Source organism: Carcharodon carcharias (assembly GCF_017639515.1).
Source record: "Carcharodon carcharias isolate sCarCar2 chromosome 29 unlocalized genomic scaffold, sCarCar2.pri SUPER_29_unloc_12, whole genome shotgun sequence".
Classification (NCBI taxonomy): Eukaryota; Metazoa; Chordata; class Chondrichthyes; order Lamniformes; family Lamnidae; genus Carcharodon; species Carcharodon carcharias.
Genome location: NW_024470657.1, coordinates 161,540 through 180,063, shown reverse-complemented (window position 1 = coordinate 180,063; position 18,524 = coordinate 161,540). Strand labels below are relative to the sequence as shown.

Sequence of the window (18,524 nt, the reverse complement as noted above, 5' to 3'; positions counted from 1 at the left end):
TTCCCTCCCTCCCCGAGCTGTGTGATCTGTGTCCTGTGTCTGGACCCTCCCTCCCCGAGCTGTGTGATCTGTGTCCTGGGTGTGTACCCTCCCTCCCCGAGCTGTGTGATCTGTGTCCTGGGTGTGTTCCCTCCATTCCCGAGCTGTGTGATCTGTGTCCTGGGTGTGTCCCCTCCCTCCCCGAGCTGTGTGATCTGTGTCCTGTGTCTGGACCCTCCCTCCCCGAGCTGTGTGATCTGTGTCCTGGGTGTATCCCCTCCCTCCACGAGCTGTGTGATCTGTGTCCTGTGCCCTCCTCCCTCCCTCAGCTGTTGGCCATGTTTGTCCATTGAGGATTTGGATTGTTCTCTGCTGTCAGACTGAGGGACAGACATCCTGCGATTAGCACAGTCTGAGTCCGTGGATCTGCCGAGTGTGGCGGTGCCGAGTGTGGCGGTGCCGAGTGTGGACTGCAGGCTGTGTAAGTGCTGGGTCTAATCAATCATCTCTTCAATAATCGAGATATGTGTGGGCATCATATTAACATGGCGCCTACTGTTAGTCATTGAGTTCTGTGCATGCAGACAGGGTTTAACCCGTCTTAACCGAAACTGTTGGTTTGTTACTAACTGCTCGGCTCTTTGCGCTAGAACTCAATATTCCAAACACTGAGAGTCGCAGAGAGTGTTAACCAGGCTGATGTTAACCAGGCTGATGTTAACCAGGGTCTCAGCAGTAACCAGGCTGATGTTAACCAAGGTCACAGCAGTAACCAGGCTAATGTTAACCAAGGTCTTAGCTGTGACCAGGCTGATGTTAACCAGGGTCTCAGAAATAACCAGGGTGAGGTTAAACAGGCTGATGGGAACCAATGTCTCAGCAGTAACCAGGCTGGTGTTAACCAGGATCCCAGCAGTAACCAGGCTGATGTTAACCAGGCTGATGTTAACCAGGCTGATGTTAACCAGGCTGATGTTAACCAGGGTCACCTCAGTAACCAGGCTGATGTTAGCCAGGCTGATGTTAACCAGGGTCACCTCAGTAACCAGGCTGATGTTAACCAGGGTCTCAGCAGTAAAAAGGTTGATGTTAACCAGGGTCACCTCAGTAACCAGGCTGATGTTAACCAGGGTCTCAGCAGTAAAAAGGTTGATGTTAATCAGGGTCACCTCAGTAACCAGGCTGATGTTAACCAGGCTGATGTTAACCAGGCTGATGTTAACAAGGGTCACCTCAGTAACCAGGCTGATGTTAACCAGGCTGATGTTAACCAGGGTCACCTCAGTAACCAGGCTGATGTTAACCAGGGTCTCAGCAGTAACCAGGTTGATGTTAATCAGGGTCACCTCAGTAACCAGCTGCCAAAGTTTAACTGGAAGTGGATATTGGGTGTGTTGATGAGAAATGCTCACAGAGTGAATGGCACAGACACAGGACACGGAGCTGAAAAGCACCACACTGACCAGAACGTAGACCCCTGGGTCACTGGCTGTACCACACTGACCAGAACGTAGAGCCCTGGGTCACTGGCTGTACCACACTGACCAGAACGTAGAGCCCAGAGTCACTGGCTGCACCACACTGACCAGAACGTAGAGCCCAGTGTCACTGGCTGCACCACACTGACCAGAACGTAGACCCCGGGGTCACTGGCTGTACCACACTGACCAGAACGTAGAGCCCGGGGCCACTGGCTGCACCACACTGACCAGAACGTAGAGCCCGGGGTCACTGGCTGTACCACACTGACCAGAACGTAGAGCCCGGGGTCACTGGCTGTACCACACTGACCAGAATAGAGCCCGGGGTCACTGGCTGTACCACACTGACCAGAACGTAGAGCCCGGGGTCACTGGCTGTACCACACTGACCAGAACGTAGACCCCGGGGTCGCTGGCTGTACCACACTGACCAGAACGTAGACCCCGGGGTCACTGGCTGTACCACACTGACCAGAATAGAGGCCGGGGTCACTGGCTGCACCACACTGACCAGAACGTAGACCCCGGGGTCACTGGCTGTACCACACTGACCAGAACGTAGAGCCCTGGGTCACTGGCTGCACCACACTGACCAGAACGTAAAGCCCGGGGTCACTGGCTGTACCACACTGACCAGAACGTAGAGCCCGGGGTCACTGGCTGTACCACACTGACCAGAACGTAGACCCCGGGGTCGCTGGCTGTACCACACTGACCAGAACGTAGACCCCTGGGTCACTGGCTGTACCACACTGACCAGAATAGAGCCCGGGGTCACTGGCTGCACCACACTGACCAGAACGTAGACCCCGGGGTCACTGGCTGTACCACACTGACCAGAACGTAGAGCCCGGGGTCACTGGCTGTACCACACTGACCAGAACGTAGACCCCTGGGTCACTGGCTGTACCACACTGACCAGAACGTAGACCCCTGGGTCACTGGCTGTAACACACTGACCAGAACGTAGAGCCCGGGGTCACTGTCTGTACCACACTGACCAGAACGTACAGCCCGGGGTCACTGGCTGTACCACACTGACCAGAACGTAGACCCCTGGGTCACTGGCTGTACCACACTGACCAGAACGTAGACCCCTGGGTCACTGGCTGTACCACACTGACCAGAACGTAGACCCCTGGGTCACTGGCTGTACCACACTGACCAGAACGTAGAGCCCGGGGTCACTGGCTGTACCACACTGACCAGAACGTACAGCCCGGGGTCACTGGCTGTACCACACTGACCAGAACGTAGAGCCCGGGGTCACTGGCTGTACCACACTGACCAGAACGTAGACCCCGGCGTCACTGGCTGCACCACAATGACGCGAATAGAGCCCGGGGTCACTGGCTGCACCACACTGACCAGAACGTAGACCCCGGGGTCACTGGCTGCACCACACTGAACAGAACGTAGAGCCCGGGGTCACTGGCTGTACCACACTGAACAGAACGTAGAGCCCGGGGTCACTGGCTGCACCACACTGACCAGAACGTAGACCCCTGGGTCTTTGGCTGCACCACACTGACCAGAACGTAGACCCCGGGGTCACTGGCTGCACCACACTGACCAGAACGTAGACCCTGGGGTCACTGGCTGTACCACACTGACCAGAATAGAGCCCGGGGTCACTGGCTGTACCACACTGACCAGAACGTAGAGCCCGGCGTCACTGGCTGCACCACACTGACCAGAACGTAGACCCCTGGGTCACTGGCTGTACCACACTGACCAGAACGTACAGCCCGGGGTCACTGGCTGTACCACACTGACCAGAACGTAGACCCCGGGGTCACTGGCTGTACCACACTGACCAGAACGTAGACCCCGGGGTCACTGGCTGCACAACACTGACCAGAATAGTGCCCGGGGTCACTGGCTGTACCACACTGACCAGAACGTAGAGCCCGGGGTCACTGGCTGTACCACACTGACCAGAACGTAGACCCCTGGGTCACTGGCTGTACCACACTGACCAGAACGTAGACACCGGGGTCACTGGCTGCACCACACTGAACAGAACGTAGACCCCGGGGTCACTGGCTGTACCACACTGTCCAGAATAGAGCCCGGGGTCACTGGCTGTGCCACACTGACCAGAACGTAGAGCCCGGGGTCATTGGCTGTACCACACTGACCAGAACGTAGAGCCCGGGGTCACTGGCTGTACCACACAGACCAGAACGTATAGCCCGGGGTCACTGGCTGCACCACACTGACCAGAACGTAGAGCCCGGGGTCACTGGCTGCACCACACTGATCAGAATAGAGCCCGGGGTCACTGGCTGTACCACACTGACCAGAACGTAGACCCCTGGGTCACTGGCTGTACCACACTGACCAGAACGTAGACCCCGGGGTCACTGGCTGCACCACACTGACCAGAATAGTGCCCGGGGTCACTGGCTGTACCACACTGACCAGAACGTAGAGCCCGGGGTCACTGGCTGTACCACACTGACCAGAACATAGACCCCTGGGTCACTGGCTGTACCACACTGACCAGAACGTAGAGCCCGGGGTCACTGACTGCTCCACACTGACCAGAACGTAGAGCCCGGGGTCACTGGCTGTACCACACAGACCAGAACGTAGAGCCCGGGGTCACTGGCTGCACCACACTGACCAGAACGTAGACCCCGGGGTCACTGGCTGTACCACACTGACCAGAATAGAGCCCGGGGTCACTGGCTGTACCACACTGACCAGAACGTAGACCCCTGGGTCACTGGCTGTACCCCACTGACCAGAACGTAGACCCCGGGGTCACTGGCTGCACCACACTGACCAGAATAGTGCCCGGGGTCACTGGCTGTACCACACTGACCAGAACGTAGAGCCCGGGGTCACTGGCTGTACCACACTGACCAGAACATAGACCCCTGGGTCACTGGCTGTACCACACTGACCAGAACGTAGAGCCCGGGGTCACTGGCTGCACCACACTGACCAGAACGTAGACCCCGGGGTCACTGGCTGTACCACACTGACCAGAACGTAGAACCCGGGGTCACTGGCTGTACCACACTGACCAGAACGTAGAGCCCGGGGTCACTGGCTGTACCACACTGACCAGAACGTAGACCCCGGGGTCACTGGCTACACCACACTGACCAGAACGTAGAGCCCGGGGTCACTGGCTGCACCACACTGACCAGAACGTAGACCCCGGGGTCACTGGCTGTACCTCACTGACCAGAACGTAGACCCCGGGGTCACTGACTGCTCCACACTGACCAGAACGTAGAGCCCGGGGTCACTGGCTGTACCACACTGACCAGAACGTAGACCCCGGGGTCACTGGCTGTACCACACTGACCAGAACGTAGAGCCCGGGGTCACTGGCTGTACCACACTGACCAGAATGTAGAGCCTGGGGTCACTGGCTGTACCACACTGACCAGAATGTAGAGCCCGGGGTCACTGGCTGCACCACACTGACCAGAATAGAGCCCGGAGTCACTGGCTGTAACGCACTGACCAGAATAGAGCCCGGGGTCACTGGCTGTACCACAGTGACCAGAACGTAGAGCCCGGGGTCACTGGCTGTACCACGCTGACCAGAATAGTGCCCGGAGTCACTGGCTGTACCACACTGACCAGAACGTAGAGCCCGGGGTCACTGGCTGTACCACACTGACCAGAACGTAGAGCCCGGGGTCACTGGCTGTACCACACTGACCAGAATAGATCCCGGGGTCACTGGCTGTACCACACTTACCAGAATAGAGCCCGGAGTCACTGGCTGTACCACACTGACAAGAACGTAGACCCCGGGGTCACTGGCTGTACCACACTGACCAGAACTTAGAGCCCAGGGTCACTGGCTGTACCACACTGACCAGAACGTAGACCCCGGGGTCACTGGCTGCACAACACTGACCAGAATAGTGCCCGGGGTCACTGGCTGTACCACACTGACCAGAACGTAGAGCCCGGGGTCACTGGCTGTACCACACTGACCAGAACGTAGACCCCTGGGTCACTGGCTGTACCACACTGACCAGAACGTAGACCCCGGGGTCACTGGCTGTACCACACTGACCAGAATAGAGCCCGGGGTCACTGGCTGTGCCACACTGACCAGAACGTAGAGCCCGGGGTCACTGGCTGTACCACACTGACCAGAACGTAGAGCCCGGGGTCACTGGCTGTACCACACAGACCAGAACGTAGAGCCCGGGGTCACTGGCTGCACCACACTGACCAGAACGTAGAGCCCGGGGTCACTGGCTGCACCACACTGACCAGAATAGAGCCCGGGGTCACTGGCTGTACCACACTGACCAGAACGTAGACCCCTGGGTCACTGGCTGTACCACACTGACCAGAACGTAGAGCCCGGGGTCACTGGCTGCACCACACTGACCAGAATAGTGCCCGGGGTCACTGGCTGTACCACACTGACCAGAACGTAGAGCCCGGGGTCACTGACTGCTCCACACTGACCAGAACGTAGAGCCCGGGGTCACTGGCTGTACCACACAGACCAGAACGTAGAGCCCGGGGTCACTGGCTGCACCACACTGACCAGAACGTAGACCCCGGGGTCACTGGCTGTACCACACTGACCAGAATAGAGCCCGGGGTCACTGGCTGTACCACACTGACCAGAACGTAGACCCCTGGTTCACTGGCTGTACCACACTGACCAGAACGTAGACCCCGGGGTCACTGGCTGCACCACACTGACCAGAATAGTGCCCGGGGTCACTGGCTGTACCACACTGACCAGAACGTAGAGCCCGGGGTCACTGGCTGTACCACACTGACCAGAACATAGACCCCTGGGTCACTGGCTGTACCACACTGACCAGAACGTAGACCCCGGGGTCACTGACTGCTCCACACTGACCAGAACGTAGAGCCCGGGGTCACTGGCTGTACCACACTGACCAGAACGTAGAGCCCGGGGTCACTGGCTGTACCACACTGACCAGAACGTAGACCCCGGGGTCACTGGCTACACCACACTGACCAGAACGTAGAGCCCGGGGTCACTGGCTGCACCACACTGACCAGAACGTAGACCCCGGGGTCACTGGCTGTACCTCACTGACCAGAACGTAGACCCCGGGGTCACTGACTGCTCCACACTGACCAGAACGTAGAGCCCGGGGTCACTGGCTGTACCACACTGACCAGAACGTAGACCCCGGGGTCACTGGCTGTACCACACTGACCAGAACGTAGAGCCCGGGGTCACTGGCTGTACCACACTGACCAGAATGTAGAGCCTGGGGTCACTGGCTGTACCACACTGACCAGAATGTAGAGCCCGGGGTCACTGGCTGCACCACACTGACCAGAATAGAGCCCGGAGTCACTGGCTGTAACGCACTGACCAGAATAGAGCCCGGGGTCACTGGCTGTACCACAGTGACCAGAACGTAGAGCCCGGGGTCACTGGCTGTACCACACTGACCAGAATAGTGCCCGGAGTCACTGGCTGTACCACACTGACCAGAACGTAGAGCCCGGGGTCACTGGCTGTACCACACTGACCAGAACGTAGAGCCCGGGGTCACTGGCTGTACCACACTGACCAGAATAGATCCCGGGGTCACTGGCTGTACCACACTTACCAGAATAGAGCCCGGAGTCACTGGCTGTACCACACTGACAAGAACGTAGACCCCGGGGTCACTGGCTGTACCACACTGACCAGAACTTAGAGCCCAGGGTCACTGGCTGTACCAAACTGACCAGAACGTAGACCCCGGGCTCACTGGCTGTACCACACTGACCAGAACGTCGACCCCGAGGTCACTGGTTGTACCACACTGACCAGAATAGAGCCCGGGGTCACTGGCTGTACCACACTGACCAGAACGTAGAGCCCGGGGTCACTGGCTGTACCACACTGACCAGAACGTAGAGCCCGGGGTCACTGGCTGTACCACACTGACCAGAACGTAAAGCCCGGGGTCACTGGCTGCACCACACTGACCAGAACGTAGAGCCCGGGGTCATTGGCTGCACCACACTGACCAGAACGTAGAGCCCGGGGTCACTGGCTGCACCACACTGACCAGAACGTAGACCCCGGGGTCACTGGCTGTACCTCACTGACCAGAACGTAGACCCCGGGGTCACTGGCTGCTCCACCCTGACCAGAACGTAGAGCCCGGGGTCACTTGCTGTACCACACTGACCAGAACGTAGACCCCTGGGTCACTGGCTGTACCCCACTGACCAGAACGTAGACCCCGGGGTCACTGGCTGCACCACACTGACCAGAATAGTGCCCGGGGTCACTGGCTGTACCACACTGACCAGAACGTAGAGCCCGGGGTCACTGGCTGTACCACACTGACCAGAACATAGACCCCTGGGTCACTGGCTGTACCACACTGACCAGAACGTAGAGCCCGGGGTCACTGGCTGCACCACACTGACCAGAACGTAGACCCCGGGGTCACTGGCTGTACCACACTGACCAGAACGTAGAACCCGGGGTCACTGGCTGTACCACACTGACCAGAACGTAGAGCCCGGGGTCACTGGCTGTACCACACTGACCAGAACGTAGACCCCGGGGTCACTGGCTACACCACACTGACCAGAACGTAGAGCCCGGGGTCACTGGCTGCACCACACTGACCAGAACGTAGACCCCGGGGTCACTGGCTGTACCTCACTGACCAGAACGTAGACCCCGGGGTCACTGACTGCTCCACACTGACCAGAACGTAGAGCCCGGGGTCACTGGCTGTACCACACTGACCAGAACGTAGACCCCGGGGTCACTGGCTGTACCACACTGACCAGAACGTAGAGCCCGGGGTCACTGGCTGTACCACACTGACCAGAATGTCGAGCCTGGGGTCACTGGCTGTACCACACTGACCAGAATGTAGAGCCCGGGGTCACTGGCTGTACCACACTGACCAGAATGTAGAGCCCGGGGTCACTGGCTGTACCACACTGACCAGAACGTAGAGCCCGGTGTCACTGGCTGTACCACACTGACCAGAACGTAGAGCCCGGGGTCACTGGCTGCACCACACTGACCAGAATAGAGCCCGGGGTCACTGGCTGTACCACACTGACCAGAATAGAGCCCGGGGTCACTGGCTGTACCACACTGACCAGAATAGAGCCCGGGGTCACTGGCTGTACCACACTGACCAGAACGTAGTGCCCGGGGTCACTGGCTGTACCACACTGACCAGAATAGTGCCCGGAGTCACTGGCTGTACCACACTGACCAGAACGTAGAGCCCGGGGTCACTGGCTGTACCACACTGACCAGAATAGAGCCCGGAGTCACTGGCTGTACCACACTGACCAGAACGTAGAGCCCGGGGTCACTGGCTGTACCACACTGACCAGAACGTAGACCCCGGGGTCACTGGCTGTACCACACTGACCAGAACGTAGACCCCGGGGTCACTGGCTGCACCACACTGACCAGAACGTAGAGCCCGGGGTCACTGGCTGCACCACATTGACCAGAACTTAGAGCCCGGGGTCACTGGCTGTACCACACTGACCAGAACGTAGAGCCCGGGGTCACTGGCTGTACCACACTGACCAGAACGTAGAGCCCGGGGTCACTGGCTGCACCACACTGACCAGAACGTAGAGCCCGGGGTCACTGGCTGCACCACACTGACCAGAACGTAGAGCCCGGGGTCACTGGCTGTACCACACTGACCAAAACGTAGACCCCGGGGTCACTGGCTACACCACACTGACCAGAACGTAGAGCCCGGGGTCACCGGCTGCACCACACTGACCAGAACGTAGACCCCGGGGTCACTGGCTGTACCTCACTGACCAGAACGTAGACCCCGGGGTCACTGACTGCTCCACACTGACCAGAACGTAGAGCCCGGGGTCACTGGCTGTACCACACTGACCAGAACGTAGACCCCGGGGTCACTGGCTGTACCACAGTGACCAGAACGTAGAGCCCGGGGTCACTGGCTGTACCACACTGACCAGAATGTAGAGCCTGGGGTCACTGGCTGTACCACACTGACCAGAATGTAGAGCCCGGGGTCACTGGCTGCACCACACTGACCAGAATAGAGCCCGGAGTCACTGGCTGTAACACACTGACCAGAATAGAGCCCGGGGTCACTGGCTGTACCACAGTGACCAGAACGTAGAGCCCGGGGTCACTGGCTGTACCACACTGACCAGAATAGTGCCCGGAGTCACTGGCTGTAACACACTGACCAGAACGTAGAGCCCGGGGTCACTGGCTGTACCACACTGACCAGAATAGATCCCGGGGTCACTGGCTGTACCACACTTACCAGAATAGAGCCCGGAGTCACTGGCTGTACCACACTGACCAGAACGTAGACCCCGGGGTGACTGGCTGTACCACACTGACCAGAACTTAGAGCCCAGGGTCACTGGCTGTACCACACTGACCAGAACGTAGACCCCGGGCTCACTGGCTGTACCACACTGACCAGAACGTCGACCCCGGGGTCACTGGTTGTACCACACTGACCAGAATAGAGCCCGGGGTCACTGGCTGTACCACACTGACCAGAACGTAGAGCCCGGAGTCACTGGCTGTACCACACTGACCAGAACGTAGAGCCCGGGGTCACTGGCTGTACCACACTGACCAGAACGTAGAGCCCGGGGTCACTGGCTGCACCACACTGACCAGAACGTAGAGCCCGGGGTCACTGGCTGCACCACACTGATCAGAACGTAGAGCCCGGGGTCACTGGCTGCACCACACTGACCAGAACGTAGACCCCGGGGTCACTGGCTGTACCTCACTGACCAGAACGTAGACCCCGGGGTCACTGGCTGCTCCACCCTGACCAGAACGTAGAGCCCGGGGTCACTTGCTGTACCACACTGACCAGAACGTAGAGCCCGGGGTCACTTGCTGTACCACACTGACCAGAACGTAGACCCCGGGGTCACTGGCTGTACCACACTGACCAGAATGTAGAGCCCGGGGTCACTGGCTGTACCACACTGACCAGAACGTAGAGCCCGGTGTCACTGGCTGTACCACACTGACCAGAACGTAGAGCCCGGGGTCACTGGCTGCACCACACTGACCAGAATAGAGCCCGGGGTCACTGGCTGTACCACACTGACCAGAATAGAGCCCGGGGTCACTGGCTGTACCACACTGACCAGAATAGAGCCCGGGGTCACTGGCTGTACCACACTGACCAGAACGTAGAGCCCGGGGTCACTGGCTGTACCACACTGACCAGAATAGTGCCCGGAGTCACTGGCTGTACCACACTGACCAGAACGTAGAGCCCGGGGTCACTGGCTGTACCACACTGACCAGAACTTAGAGCCCGGGGTCACTGGCTGTACCACACTGACCAGAACGTAGAGCCCGGGGTCACTGGCTGTACCACACTGACCAGAACGTAGACCCCGGGGTCACTGGCTGTACCACACTGACCAGAATGTAGACCCCGTGGTCACTGGCTGTACCACACTGACCAGAACGTAGAGCCCGGGGTCACTGGCTGCACCACACTGACCAGAACGTAGAACCCGGGGTCACTGGCTGTACCACACTGACCAGAACGTAGACCCCGGGGTCACTGGCTGTACCACACTGACCAGAATGTAGACCCCGTGGTCACTGGCTGTACCACACTGACCAGAACGTAGAGCCCGGGGTCACTGGCTGATCCCCTGGGGAGGGTGATGCAGACTGGGATCTCCCCAGGCGGGTGTGATGCAGACTGGGATCTCCCCTGGGGAGGGTGATGCAGACTGGGATCTCCCCTGGGGAGGGTGATGCAGACTGGGATCTCCCCTGGGGAGGGTGATGCAGACTGGGATCTCCCCTGGGGAGGGTGATGCAGACTGGGATCTCCCCGGGCGGGTGTGATGCAGACTGGGATCTCCCCTGGGGAGGGTGATGCAGATTGGGATCTCCCCGGGCGGGTGTGATGCAGACTGGGATCTCCCCTGGGGAGGGTGATGCAGATTGGGATCTCCCCTGGGGAGGGTGATGCAGACTGGGATCTCCCCTGGGGAGGGTGATGCAGACTGGGATCTCCCCTGGGGAGGGTGTGATGCAGACTGGGATCTCCCCAGGCGGGTGTGATGCAGACTGGGATCTCCCCTGGGGAGGGTGATGCAGATTGGGATCTCCCCGGGCGGGTGTGATGCAGACTGGGATCTCCGCTGGGGAGGGTGATGCAGACTGGGATCTCCCCGGGCGGGTGTGATGCAGACTGGGATCTCCCCTGGGGAGGGTGATGCAGACTGGGATCTCCCCGGGCGGGTGTGATGCAGACTGGGATCTCCCCTGGGGAGGGTGATGCAGACTGGGATCTCCCCTGGGGAGGGTGATGCAGACTGGGATCTCCCCTGGGGAGGGTGATGCAGACTGGGATCTCCCCAGGCGGGTGTGATGCAGACTGGGATCTCCCCTGGGGAGGGTGATGCAGACTGGGATCTCCCCTGGGGAGGGTGATGCAGACTGGGATCTCCCCAGGCGGGTGTGATGCAGACTGGGATCTCCCCTGGGGAGGGTGTGATGCAGACTGGGATCTCCCCTGGGGAGGGTGTGATGCAGACTGGGATCTCCCCTGGGGAGGGTGTGATGCAGACTGGGATCTCCCCAGGTGGGTGTGATGCAGACTGGGATCTCCCCTGGGGAGGGTGATGCAGACTGGGATCTCCCCTGGGGATGGGTGATGCAGATTGGGATCTCCCCTGGGGAGGGTGATGCAGACTGGGATCTCCCCTGGGGAGGGTGATGCAGACTGGGATCTCCCCTGGGGAGGGTGATGCAGACTGGGATCTCCCCTGGGGAGGGTGATGCAGACTGGGATCTCCCCTGGGGAGGGTGATGCAGACTGGGATCTCCCCTGGGGAGGGTGTGATGCAGACTGGGATCTCCCCTGGGGAGGGTGATGCAGACTGGGATCTCCCCTGGGGAGGGTGTGATGCAGACTGGGATCTCCCCTGGGGAGGGTGATGCAGACTGGGATCTCCCCTGGGGAGGGTGATGCAGACTGGGATCTCCCCTGGGGAGGGTGATGCAGACTGGGATCTCCCCTGGGGAGGGTGATGCAGACTGGGATCTCCCCTGGGGAGGGTGATGCAGACTGGGATCTCCCCTGGGGAGGGTGATGCAGACTGGGATCTCCCCTGGGGAGGGTGATGCAGATTGGGATCTCCCCAGGCGGGTGTGATGCAGACTGGGATCTCCCCAGGCGGGTGTGATGCAGACTGGGATCTCCCCTGGGGAGGGTGATGCAGACTGGGATCTCCCCTGGGGATGGGTGATGCAGACTGGGATCTCCCCTGGGGAGGGTGATGCAGACTGGGATCTCCCCTGGGGAGGGTGATGCAGACTGGGATCTCCCCTGGGGATGGGTGATGCAGACTGGGATCTCCCCTGGGGAGGGTGATGCAGACTGGGATCTCCCCTGGGGAGGGTGATGCAGACTGGGATCTCCCCGGGCGGGTGTGATGCAGACTGGGATCTCCCCTGGGGAGGGTGATGCAGATTGGGATCTCCCCGGGCGGGTGTGATGCAGACTGGGATCTCCCCTGGGGAGGGTGATGCAGACTGGGATCTCCCCGGGCGGGTGTGATGCAGACTGGGATCTCCCCTGGGGAGGGTGATGCAGATTGGGATCTCCCCGGGCGGGTGTGATGCAGACTGGGATCTCCCCTGGGGAGGGTGATGCAGACTGGGATCTCCCCTGGGGAGGGTGATGCAGACTGGGATCTCCCCTGGGGAGGGTGATGCAGACTGGGATCTCCCCTGGGGTTGGGTGGGGGGAGTGGTGAGGGGCTCAGGGGGTCAGTTAACTGTCGAGTGTGTGAGTGACACTGGCCAGAGGTTGGACAGGAGGGAAATGCAGAGATTGACTGGGATCCTGGCACTGATCCTGGAGCTGGAAGCTGGGACTTGCAGGGATTCAGGCCAGTCAGCAGGATGGTGTTGGGGGGGTGGGGGGGTGCGGCTGTTCCTGTCGGTCTGGGTTTTACCCCCTCACATTTCCCCCTCTCTGAACCTGTCTGTTATTTTCCAGTTGGAAACCACAGTCGTGTTCCCCTCCTACAAGATCCGGACGCTCCGAGTTCTGGTGAGTCTGTGTTTCAGTGATCAACCTACAGAGTGAGAGCGCGACCCCGCTCACTCCGAGCGCGACCCCGCTCACACCGAGCGCGACCCCGCTCGCTCCGAGCCGAGCGCGACCCCGCTCACACCGAGCGCGACCCCGCTCACACCGAGCGCGACCCCGCTCACACCGAGCGCGACCCCGCTCGCTCCGAGCCGAGCGCGACCCCGCTCACACCGAGCGCGACCCCGCTCACTCCGAGCCGAGCGCGACCCCGCTCACTCCGAGTGCGACCCCGCTCGCTCCGAGCGCGACCCCGCTCGCTCCGAGCCGAGCGCGACCCCGCTCGCTCCGAGCGCGACCCCGCCCACTCCGAGCGCGACCCCGCTCGCTCCGAGCGCGACCCCGCTCACTCCGAGCGCGACCCCGCTCGCTCCGAGCCGAGCGCGACCCCGCTCACTCCGAGCGCGACCCCGCTCGCTCCGAGCGCGACCCCGCCCACTCCGAGCGCGACCCCGCTCGCTCCGAGCCGAGCGCGACCCCGCTCACTCCGAGCGCGACCCCGCTCACACCGAGCCGAGCGCGACCCCGCTCACACCGAGCGCGACCCCGCTCACTCCGAGCGCGACCCCGCTCGCTCCGAGCCGAGCGCGACCCCGCTCACTCCGAGCCGAGCGCGACCCCGCTCACTCCGAGTGCGACCCCGCTCGCTCCGAGCGCGACCCCGCTCGCTCCGAGCCGAGCGCGACCCCGCTCGCTCCGAGCGCGACCCCGCCCACTCCGAGCGCGACCCCGCTCGCTCCGAGCGCGACCCCGCTCACTCCGAGCGCGACCCCGCTCGCTCCGAGCCGAGCGCGACCCCCGCTCACTCCGAGCGCGACCCCCGCTCGCTCCGAGCGCGACCCCGCCCACTCCGAGCGCGACCCCGCTCGCTCCGAGCCGAGCGCGACCCCGCTCACTCCGAGCGCGACCCCGCTCACACCGAGCCGAGCGCGACCCCGCTCACACCGAGCGCGACCCCGCTCACTCCGAGCGCGACCCCGCTCGCTCCGAGCCGAGCGCGACCCCGCTCACACCGAGCCGAGCGCGACCCCGCCCACGCCGAGCCGAGCGCGACCCCGCCCACGCCGAGCCGAGCGCGACCCCGCCCACTCCGAGCCGAGCGCGACCCCGCCCACTCCGAGCCGAGCGCGACCCCGCCCACACCGAGCCGAGCGCGACCCCGCCCACTCCGAGCCGAGCGCGCCCCCCGCCCACACCGAGCCGAGCGCGACCCCGCCCACTCCGAGCCGAGCGCGACCCCGCCCACTCCGAGCCGAGCGCGACCCCGCCCACTCCGAGCCGAGCGCGACCCCGCCCACTCCGAGCCGAGCGCGACCCCGCCCACTCCGAGCCGAGCGCGACCCCGCCCACTCCGAGCCGAGCGCGACCCCGCCCACTCCGAGCGCGACCCCGCCCACTCCGAGCGCGACCCCGCCCACTCCGAGCGCGACCCCGCCCACTCCGAGCGCGACCCCGCCCACTCCGAGCGCGACCCCGCCCACTCCGAGCGCGACCCCGCCCACTCCGAGCGCGGCCCCGCCCACTCCGAGCGCGGCCCCGCCCACTCCGAGCGCGGCCCCGCCCACTCCGAGCCGAGCGCGGCCCGGCCCACTCCGAGCCGAGCGCGGCCCCGCCCACTCCGAGCCGGGCGCGGCCCCGCCCACTCCGAGCCGGGCGCGGCCCCGCCCACACCGAGCCGGGCGCGACCCCGGTCACACCGAGCCGGGCGCGACCCCGCTCACTCCGAGCCGGGCGCGACCCCGCTCACTCCGAGCCGGGCGCGACCCCGCTCACACCGAGCCGGGCGCGACCCCGCTCACTCCGAGCCGGGCGCGACCCCTCCCACTCAGGGCGCGGCCCCTCCCACTCAGGGCGCGGCCCCGCCCACTCCGGGCGCGGCCCCGCCCACTCAGGGCGCGGCCCCGCCCACTCAGGGCGCGGCCCCGCCCACTCAGGGCGCGGCCCCGCCCACTCCGGGCGCGGCCCCGCCCACTCCGAGCGCGGCCCCGCCCACTCCGAGCGCGGCCCCGCCCACTCCGAGCGCGGCCCCGCCCACTCCGAGCGCGGCCCCGCCCACTCCGAGCGCGGCCCCGCCCACTCCGAGGGCGGCCACGCCCACTCCGAGGGCGGCCCCGCCCACTCCGAGGGCGGCCCCGCCCACTCCGAGCCGAGCGCGACCCCGCTCGCTCCGAGCGCGACCCCGCTCGCTCCGAGCGCGACCCCGCTCGCTCCGAGCGCGACCCCGCTCACTCCGGCCGCGAGCCCGCCCACTCCGAGCGCGGCCCCGCCCACTCCGAGCGCGACCCCGCACACTCCGAGCCGAGTGCGACCCCGCTCACACCGAGCGCGACCCCGCCCACTCCGAGCCGAGCGCGACCCCGCCCACTCCGAGCCGAGCGCGGCCCCGCCCACTCCGAGCCGAGCGCGACCCCGCCCACTCCGAGCCGAGCGCGACCCCGCCCACTCCGAGCCGGGCGCGACCCCGCTCACTCCGAGCCGGGCGCGACCCCGCTCACACCGAGCCGGGCGCGACCCCGCTCACTCCGAGCCGGGCGCGACCCCTCCCACTCAGGGCGCGGCCCCTCCCACTCAGGGCGCGGCCCCGCCCACTCCGGGCGCGGCCCCCGCCCACTCAGGGCGCGGCCCCCGCCCACTCAGGGCGCGGCCCCGCCCACTCAGGGCGCGGCCCCGCCCACTCCGGGCGCGGCCCCGCCCACTCCGAGCGCGGCCCCGCCCACTCCGAGCGCGGCCCCGCCCACTCCGAGCGCGGCCCCGCCCACTCCGAGCGCGGCCCCGCCCACTCCGAGCGCGGCCCCGCCCACTCCGAGGGCGGCCACGCCCACTCCGAGGGCGGCCCCGCCCACTCCGAGGGCGGCCCCGCCCACTCCGAGCCGAGCGCGACCCCGCTCGCTCCGAGCGCGACCCCGCTCGCTCCGAGCGCGACCCCGCTCGCTCCGAGCGCGACCCCGCTCACTCCGGCCGCGAGCCCGCCCACTCCGAGCGCGGCCCCGCCCACTCCGAGCGCGACCCCGCACACTCCGAGCCGAGTGCGACCCCGCTCACACCGAGCGCGACCCCGCCCACTCCGAGCCGAGCGCGACCCCGCCCACTCCGAGCCGAGCGCGGCCCCGCCCACTCCGAGCCGAGCGCGACCCCGCCCACTCCGAGCCGGGCGCGACCCCGCTCACTCCGAGCCGCGAGCCCGCTCACTCCGAGCGCGACCCCGCCCACACCGAGCCGAGCGTGAGTGTGCCCCTGGTTGAAGTTTGGGAGACTGTGGTGCTGATTTGAAGTGGGTGTCAGTGAGTGGGTTAAAATCAGGCCTGTGCTATTTTAGTGAGGTGAAGTGTGACCTTGTGTGGAACTGGTTGGAGTAACAGTGACCCTGCTTCCCGATCTTTCCCCAAGGAAGTTTCCCCAGCTTCTGTCTGGGAGGTTCGCTGCTCGAGGTGTCTCCCTATGGAGCCACTCACACCCCTTGCTTCCTGTTCCCTGTTCATGTCCCTCTGGCCCGTCTAACTGTCCCGTTCACTTTGTGGATTCTGCTTCCAGACATGTGACAAGTTTCTAGCTTCTACCTTCCTTCTGCAAACTGCTTCTTCAACTTCCCTTTCAATAGTTTTATAGCTTCATTTCTGCCCCGCTCACAACCAACTTCACCATGGAAACAATCGTCCCGCTTCCCCATCGATAACCTTTAACTCTTTCCATTCGGGTGAAGAATGGGGAATTTGTGGTTGGACTCAGTGTGACCAGGACCTGAGACAGACTGACTGCTGCTCACCGAGCCAACTCCCATTGTCCTAACAACGTGTGTGTTCACGAGGGAATCTTGCTGTTCTGCTGGCTCATTGCCCTCACTCTCACCCGTTCTCTCTCCCCCGCTCTCTCTCCCCCGCTCTCTCTCCCCCGCTCTCTCTCCCCCGCTCTCTCTCCCCCGCTCTCCCTCAGCCCCGCGCTCTCCCTCAGCCCCGCACTCTCCCTCTCGCCCGCGCTCTCGCTCTCGCCCGCGCTCTCGCTCTCGCCCGCGCTCTCGCTCTCGCCCGCGCTCTCGCTCTCGCCCGCGCTCTCGCTCTCGCCCGCGCTCTCCCTCTCGCTCGCACTCTCCCTCTCGCTCGCGCTCTCCCTCTCGCCCGCGCTCTCCCTCTCGCCCGCGCTCTCCCTCTCGCCCGCGCTCTCCCTCTCGCCCGCGCTCTCCCTCTCGCCCGCGCGCTCCCTCGCCCGCGCGCTCCCTCTCGCCCGCGCTCTCCCTCTCGCCCGCGCTCTCCCTCTCGCCCGCGCTCTCCCTCTCGCCCGCGCTCTCCCTCTCGCCCGCGCTCTCCCTCTCGCCCGCGCTCTCCCTCTCGCCCGCGCTCTCCCTCTCGCCCGCGCTCTCCCTCTCGCCCGCGCGCTCCCTCGCCCGCGCTCCCTCGCCCGCGCTCCCTCGCCCGCGCGCTCCCTCGCCCGCGCTCTCCCTCTCGCCCGCGCTCTCCCTCTCGCCCGCGCTCTCCCTCTCGCCCGCGCTCTCCCTCTCGCCCGCGCTCTCGCTCTCGCCCGCGCTCTCCCTCTCGCCCGCGCCCTCTCTCTCGCCCGCGCTCTCTCTCTCGCCCGCGCTCTCTCTCTCGCCCGCGCTCTCCCTCTCGCCCGCGCTCTCCCTCTCGCCCGCGCTCTCCCTCTCGCCCGCGCTCTCCCTCTCGCCCGCGCTCTCCCTCTCGCCCGCGCTCTCCCTCTCGCCCGCGCTCCCTCTCGCCCGCGCGCTCCCTCGCCCGCGCTCTCCCTCTCGCCCGCGCTCTCTCGCCCGCGCCCGCCGTGTGTGTCTGTGCCCCCTGAGCTTTGCTATTTGTCACTGAGAGCGGTGCTGAGTTGCTGGGTGTTGCTGTTTGTGAGGGGAACACGTCCTGTTCAATCTCTCACTGTTACTGCACACACCAGGAACCCAGGAGGGGAGCTCTCAACCCACAGAGGAAATGGCTCCATTGGAATGAGTTGGTGTTGATCTGGTGGC

General features: G+C 64.1%; 1 protein-coding gene across 3 annotated transcripts in view; it reads left to right on the top strand.

Moving 5' to 3' along the window:
* Nucleotides 1-18,524, top strand: part of lsr (lipolysis stimulated lipoprotein receptor) — a 200,819-nt gene that overhangs the window by 93,839 nt on the left and 88,456 nt on the right. For all 3 annotated transcript variants that reach the window (XM_041181127.1, XM_041181126.1, XM_041181125.1), the window contains one exon: nucleotides 13,469-13,522. In XM_041181127.1, coding sequence (XP_041037061.1) covers nucleotides 13,469-13,522 — 54 coding nt within the window. The remainder of the gene's footprint in view (nucleotides 1-13,468; nucleotides 13,523-18,524) is intronic.